The sequence below is a fragment of the Gadus chalcogrammus genome, chromosome 16 (genome assembly GCF_026213295.1).
Source record: "Gadus chalcogrammus isolate NIFS_2021 chromosome 16, NIFS_Gcha_1.0, whole genome shotgun sequence".
NCBI lineage: Eukaryota > Metazoa > Chordata > Actinopteri > Gadiformes > Gadidae > Gadus > Gadus chalcogrammus.
In genome coordinates, this window is record NC_079427.1 from 14,981,086 (window position 1) to 14,988,615 (window position 7,530).

The 7,530-nt window shown below is 46.1% G+C and overlaps 2 protein-coding genes across 2 annotated transcripts in view; both read left to right on the forward strand.

The window, feature by feature from the left end:
• The first annotated feature begins 338 nt into the window (after window positions 1–338).
• LOC130405628 (aryl-hydrocarbon-interacting protein-like 1) lies at window positions 339–4,993 on the forward strand. The gene is made up of 6 exons (XM_056610805.1): window positions 339–443; window positions 929–1,108; window positions 1,963–2,151; window positions 3,395–3,571; window positions 4,252–4,393; window positions 4,767–4,993. Exons 1-6 carry the CDS (start codon window positions 339–341, stop codon window positions 4,991–4,993), a joined length of 1,020 nt encoding a protein of 339 aa, XP_056466780.1.
• Window positions 4,994–6,797: 1,804 nt separating this feature from the next.
• Window positions 6,798–7,530, forward strand: part of LOC130406374 (trafficking regulator of GLUT4 1-like) — a 10,139-nt gene continuing 9,406 nt past the window's right edge. The window contains exon 1 of the mRNA XM_056611911.1: window positions 6,798–7,244. Coding sequence (XP_056467886.1) covers window positions 6,828–7,244 — 417 coding nt within the window. The 5' untranslated portion in view covers window positions 6,798–6,827. The remainder of the gene's footprint in view (window positions 7,245–7,530) is intronic.

Below are 7,530 nucleotides of genomic sequence, written 5' to 3' on the forward strand. Positions count from 1 at the left end.
CTGATCCAGAAAAGAAACCACTTGATGATGAAATAAACTAATGAGGAGGAGGAAGAGGTAGATGAGCTGGAGGAGGAAGGAGGAAGGAGGAAGCGGAGGCAGGAGGAGGAGAGGGAGAAAAATGAGGAGAGTGAGGAGGAGGAGAAAGGAGAAGGAGAAGGGGGAGGAGGAGAAACCAGATCCTAATCTCATTATCCCTCCTCAAACTAATCCATCGTCCAATAACCACACATGCTTTTATCCTCTGCAACCCAAACCCTGTTTGAAACCGTCCCCCTGAGCAGACCCAGTGCTGCCAGAACACAATAGCAGTACAAACGATACCTGCTTGATCAAAGATGGCTGACATGGAGGAAACCCTGATGCTGGGAGTGGAAGGCCTCAAGAAGACCATCCTTCACGGAGGAATGGGAGACATGCCTCGCTTCATCACTGGGACCAAGGTACCCCTCCCCCCGCCGCCGCTCCCCTCTCCATCTCCCGTCTCTCCCATATCTGTTCATTATGCTGTCACAGCAGACCTGATAAAGGAATGAGAGCTCTTTGAGGAATTGTAGCCTGACACCTGGGGAGATATTAATGCAAATGTGAAATAAAATGTGCGAACATTAGTATTGCCGTATTGTTTCTATTGATTAACGTTAGCCAAAACCATCATTTGAGGATAGTTATGGGTATTATGATGTTATAGCTATAATAAGTATCCCACTGTGTGAATTATGAAAACAAGAATTCTCTACCAGAAGTGTTTTTTAATGATTTTAGCATTGCAATTGTTGTCCTAAAATTCTTAATGTTACCAAGAATTAAAAGGATAGGCATAGGGACATTAAGCTCTTTCATTGCTTATTACAGCTTAAATACTTTGGAAACACTTTGGAAACCAACCTGTGAATCCTAACCCACCAGGCCTCCTATCGCACCTCAGGTAACGTTCCACTTCCGCACGCAGTTGTGCGACGATGAGCGCACGGTGATAGACGACAGCAAGGTTGTGGGCACGCCCATGGAGGTGGTGATCGGTAACATGTTTAAGCTGGAGATCTGGGAGACGCTGCTGTGCTCAATGAGGATCAACGAGGTGGCCGAGTTCTGGTGTGACACCACTGTGAGTTTTCAGCAGCCCGCCTTGGTCACACAGTTATGCACAGATCACATGTGTGTGTGTGCGTATGCGTGTGCGTGTGTATGCCTGCGTGTGTGTGTGTGTGTGTGTGTGTGTGTGTGTGTGTGTGTGTGTGTGTGTGTGTGTGTGTGTGTGTGTGTGTGTGTGTGTGTGTGTGTTTGTGTGTGTGTGTGTGTGTGTGTGTGTGCGTGTGCGTGCGTGTGGGTGTCCATGCTTGCGTGTGTGTGTGTGTGTGTGTGTGTGTGTGTGTGTGTGTGTGTGTGTGTGTGTGTGTGTGTGTGTGTGTACATTTGCTTGTATAAATCTGTGCGTGTGTGAGTGTGTGCGTCTGTGTGTTTTGGTAGCAGAGCCAGATGGGACTGAGCCTGAGTACTATTAATCTCCGTTCATCATACCTGTTGACTCAGCACTCTAGCTCTGCTCCAATCAGGTTGGATAGGTTGGCCCGTGTGCTTTACGTCCCACCTTGTCCCTCTGCCTGGTTAAAGAGGACATCATTCTCGTCAATGAAAGAGTATGAGCATTGGATACTAGTGTGCTAGTAAATCCCTTTACTAGCAAAATAAAAATAAAAAATATAAGACAACAGTTCAGTGATTTAAAAATATCAAAACATAATGTAATTATAAGTGCTTATAAAGTTCTTTGTATCATGAAGTAAGGACCAGGTTAAGTACTTCATATAACTTATTAAAGGGCTAGTGAAGTACTTTATATCATCAAGTAAAGTGCTAGTAAAAAACTTCACATCATGAGGTAAGGACCAGGTGCAGTACTTCATATCACTTATTAAAGGGCTAGTAAGGTACTCACTCCATCCACTCACTGCTGTCTAGCACACAGGCCTTTATCCGCTGGTGTCCAAGAGCATGAGACGCATCGCAGAGGGTAAGGACGCTGTGGAGTGGCAGATCCACACCTGTGGCATGGCCAACATGTTTGCCTACCACACCCTGGGCTACCCAGACCTGGACGAGCTGATGAAGGAGCCCAAGCCCCTCTTCTTCATCCTGGAGCTCATCAAGGTGAGACACGGGCAGTTTGAATGAGTAAAGCAATCATCAATAACATACATACTTGCACAAAGGCAAATGCATGCCCACACACAATGAGCCCCGCCACGTGTAGATCCTGTGACATGTCTGTTGACTGTTCATTATTGTCTTAGGAACACTGTGATCACTTTTCATCTTGTTAAGCTAATCTATCAAATATGGCAAGAATGACAATCATTTATAAAACAGTTAGTCAGTTAGTTACATCTATGTAAATGCAGTTTATCTCTGCTATCAAGTCCATATTTTCTTCCTTTTTACATGATCATATCTTGAGGAATCAAATGATATATGATACATTTCAGGAACTAATATCCTGTTTTCCTTCAAAAGGGGTAATATTACTGATGTAACAAAGCATTGAATGGTAGCCGATGTCTTGCACATAGATCTTTATGAAGCAGCTTCATCATTGGAACTCTTTCAACATCAGTAATACCGTTATAGCTTTTCAGTATAATTTCTTTGCTCATACATTTGACAACATTTGTATGTTACTTATTAATTAATGAATCCATCTTGTGATGTGAAACATAGTGTTACTTCATTTCCAGTGTATCATATAAATACATGCATTGTTATTATTCATCTTCATTGAAAGATGGCCACCTGCACCAATTAGTGGGATTTTGTCCTTCTTCTGTCATCGTTTTCCCTGTGCAACTCATACTGATCCTGTTAATACATAATTCAAACCGCTTGTAGAGCCAGTTGTGTGTGTGGGCTCCATCTTGTTACAACAATCACATCCTGTATGTCAGGATGAGTCACAGAATGCCAGGCAGGATGGTGTGCCTGAGTGGGTGTGCTGATGAATATGTGTGTATAAGGCTATATCTGCACAATGCGTACAGTGTACATTCTGCATTTACATTTCTGCTACTCATCGTAGTATCATAGCACTATACACAGATTTGAATACTCTTATTGTAAATGCATATCATAATGTATTGTTATTGTTAAGTACCTCCTATGTTATCTTGTTTCCAATGCTATATATCAAAAACCATGAATATAATTCTGCTATTTGCACAATGACTGTATATGTATTTATGTCTATGTGCATAATGCTGCAATATGTGTAACGACAACGTGTGTCTGATTAATATGTGTATAACAACCAGTCTATATAATGTCTATGTAGCTACTACACATCATGTCTATGCGTCTAATACAATGTATCCTACATATGTGTGTCTGATGTGTGCGACAGGTGCAGCAGCCCAATGAATACAACAGGGAGTCGTGGGCTCTGAACGACCAGGAGCGTCTGAACAAGGTGCCCATGCTGCATGGCCAGGGGAACAAGCTGTTCAAGCAGGGTCTCTTCGAGGAGGCCACAGAGAAATACAAGGAAGCCATCGTCTGCCTCAAGAACATCCAGAGCAAGGCAAGGCGCCGGCGCTCTGTGAGCTCTCTCCGAGCTATGGAGTCGTGTATCCCTTATGCCGATGTACCATGCAGTGGTTTACCGTGCGGAGAGGCAGACGGGAAGTCCCCCCCCATCGGCCGCGCTCCAACCATCTGGTGTTGAGCAGCTAATCAGGACTTGTTAGGAGTCAGGGGGCTCAATGTATGTAGCGCACAAACATGGAAGGTTGGCGCTTGGGTTCCTCCATCTTTGCTTTCCCACGCCAACACACATACACACATACACACACACAGACACACGCGCCCATGCGCATGTGTGTTTGTGCATTTGTGAGTATGTGTGTGTGTGTGTGTGTATGTGTGTGTGTATGTCTGTTTGTGTTTGGTTGTGTTTGCGTGTGTGTGCATGTGTGTATGTGCGTTAGTGTGTGTGAGTGTGTGTGTGTGTACGTGTATGTGCGTGTGTATGCATGTATGTGTGTGTGTGTGTGTGTGTGTGTGTGTGTGTGTGTGTGTGTGTGTGTGTGTGTGTGTGTGTGTGTGTGTGTGTGTGTGTGTGTGTGTGTGTGTGTGTGTGTGTGCGTGCGTGTGTGTGTGTGTGTGTGTGTGTATGTGTGTGTGCGCGTGTGTGTGCATGTATGTGCGTGTGTGTGTGTGTGTGTGTGATTGTTTGTTAACAGTGTGCAACCCCACCTGCAGGAGAAGGCGTGGGAGGCACCATGGCTGAAGCTGGAGAAGATGGGCCACACCCTGACACTCAACTACTGCCAGTGCCTGCTGCGCATGGCAGAGTACTATGAGGTCATCGAGCACACCAGTGACATCATCAACCAGCACCCAGGTGACGACGGGGTCTTTATAGGATGGTTTCATTTGGCTGCTGCTTTGAACAGAGCCTAGTCCTGTCTGGTTTCACGTGCTCAGGATGCCTCTTGAATACATGTTTTTATGTATATATTAATGCATGAATCAAAAGCATATACTCAAAGCCTAATATGAACAGAAGAAAAATCGTCCCTAATTGAATCCCTTTAATGATTGATTACTTGGAAACGAACTACTTTGCTAGATATCTAATGTGTGATGCATGTGTGTGTGTGTGTGTGTGTGTGTGTGTGTGTGTGTGTGTGTGTGTGTGTGTGTGTGTGTGTGTGTGTGTGTGTGTGTGTGTGTGTGTGTGTGTGTGTGTGTGTGTGTGTGTGATGATTGCCCAGGTGTGATGAAGGCCTACTACCTGCGGGCCAAGGCCCACATTGAGGTGTGGAACGAGGCGGAGGCGCGGCAGGACTACAGCCGCGTGCTGGACCTGGACCCGGGCATGAAGAAGCTGGTGAAGAGGGACCTGGCCATACTCACCACACGCATGGAGGAGAAGAACCAGGAGGACAAAACCACCTACAAGGGCATGTTCGAACCAGCAAGAGGAGGAGGGCTCCCTTGACATTGTGCAGCAAAATGGATATTTTTTAAATGACTTAACATTCATAACATAACATTCCACTATACGATGCTATACACTTCTATTTCCCCCACCCCCCATGTGTATTGTTTACACAGCTCAGTAACATGACGACCACATAAATAAACGAATGCAAACTTCAGACTGCGTGCTTTGTGTGTTGTAAGTGGGCTATGCATCCACTAGGTAGTGCTGTAGTCAAAATGAATCGTCTATCTTTGTTAAATTGAGTCAAACTGTAAAAATGTCTGATAGAGAAGATATACTAAATACCTTTTTGCAGATAGAAAATATTTTTTTATGGGTAATCTTGATAATATTAATTCAGTGAGACATTAAAGATTTTCGCTTATGGTTAGAATTAGGAATATGCTCTCTTTAGGAGTCACACAATGCAGAGCATTGGGAAAGGAAAATGGCATATGTTTGAGAATGGTCGGAGTATTGTAGGATTCGTTTTGGCCGCTTTTAATTAAGGGGAAACCCTAATTGTTGTACATTTAATGGGAAGTTTAACCATAAGGGGCTGGCCCATAATATCCCCATACAAAATGTTTCATTCAGTGCAACCACAATCATTAACTCCCACACGCAACCCAGTGGGGTCCGTAGCAGAGGAGAGACCCAAAAGCCGCAGACGGACTAAAGCACCGGTCTAATGACTTGAGGAAACAGACAAGAGCGGCTGCGGATCAAAGACGAGGCCGTGATTTGTGGAATTGATTATTTCCATTTACAATCAAGCGCCTGTCTATTATGTTACCACGCCTTGTAGTGTGTGCACGGGCTCAGGTAGCACATGGACGCTGAGATTCCCTGTGATAGGAAGGCTTGTCGCCCTGAGGCCTAGATATACTATACTTAAAACATTGTGTAACCTCCGTTATTCAAAAGATGCACGTTTCCCCCAAATAGACTATTGATAGAGCATGTTGTCCAACATTCCTGTTACACCATGGATGGTGAAAAACTGCAAGGCAATGGCAAAAAAAAATTCAAAAGAAACAATGTCCCGATGAGCTCAACATGAAACCTGCAGCAGCAGCAACAGCAGCAGCGTCTGGCTCCTCGCCAGCGCTCACTGGTGCTGATGTTGAGGAGCAGAACGCAAGGGGGAGGGGTACTGGAGTGATGGGGAGGGGGCTTCTATAGCCGCACTGCCCCGTTTCAAGTTGAGCCTCTATTGCTGCATCGCGTTACCAACACACAAACACACTTACACATCAACACACCAACACGAACACACACACAAAACACACACAAACAAAACTATCTCGCTTTCATCCGTTTTGGTTTCTTTTTGTTCGGTTGGTCATCCTTCAGTTGATCTTCGCGACTTGTGTGTGGTCTTAAGAAGGGAAAGTCCCCCTGAAGCTTTCACTTCACACACAGCAGGGGAAGGAGCGTGTGGTGATAATGCTACAAGACGGCGCCGGAGGCAGCAGGAGACAAGAGCTCGCTGAGTGATCGCTTCCTCCAGCTGTGAATGGAGAGAAGAGGACCCTCCAGCCCGACAACACGGATCAGGAGTGGAGGAACTCCACCTTTTCGGGGGTAACAAGGGGAGCATAATTGACAATTTCAAGTGGACATAATCAAGTCGAATTTTCCCTTGCATTCATCTCGTTCAGGATCATTCCCAGGTAGGGCTACTTTCAGATCGTGTTCGGTTTAGTTCGCCACGGAGGTTCAGGTTTATTGGAACGCGGCCCGGGGTTATGGAATAATAATAAGGCGTAAGTAGCCTACTCAGCATATATCTACTATTAAGCATCACCAACTCTAGGATACTTCCCCCGTTTTTTCGAACCATAAGATGGCCGTGAACACGGACACCGCCTTCCAGACGTCTAACTTAGGGGAGACCCGACCGGCGCCGCCCCCCGACTTCCAGGAGACGGAGAAACTTCTAGCGGTGACCACGGAGCCTGGCGGGACCGGGATGAAGACCTCCTCGTCCTTCAGCGTCAACGTGGACGGTGGTGGCGAGAAGCACCTGGAGGCGGAGCAGAACGGCCACGGCGCGTCCCTGCGGTCGGGCTCCGCGGGACACCTGGCGGTGGCTGCGCCCCATTCCCCGTCCCAGGTCAGCCGGAGCCGCGCCTCGTCCGTTGGGAACGCGGCCGTGCTGCAGGAGAACCCCAAGCCCAAAGACTACCTCATCCTGGTTATCATCTCCTGCCTGTGTCCCGTGTGGCCCGTCAGCATCGTGGCCCTGGTCTACTCCATCATGGTGAGTGATGGGTGTGTGTGTGTGTGTGTGTGTGTGTGTGTGTGTGTGTGTGTGTGTGTGTGTGTGTGTGTGTGTGTGTGTGTGTGTGTGTGTGTGTGTGTGTGTGTGTGTGTGTGTGTGTGTGTGTGTGTGTGTGTGTGTGTGTGTGTGTGTGTGTGTGTGTGTGTGTGTGTGTGTTTTGTTTCTATAGTGCACATCGATAAAGTAAAAAAATCTATAAAAAAAAACAATCAATAAAACTAATGTGAAAAATATAAAACATGGTTTATCCACTCAAAATTTTGCA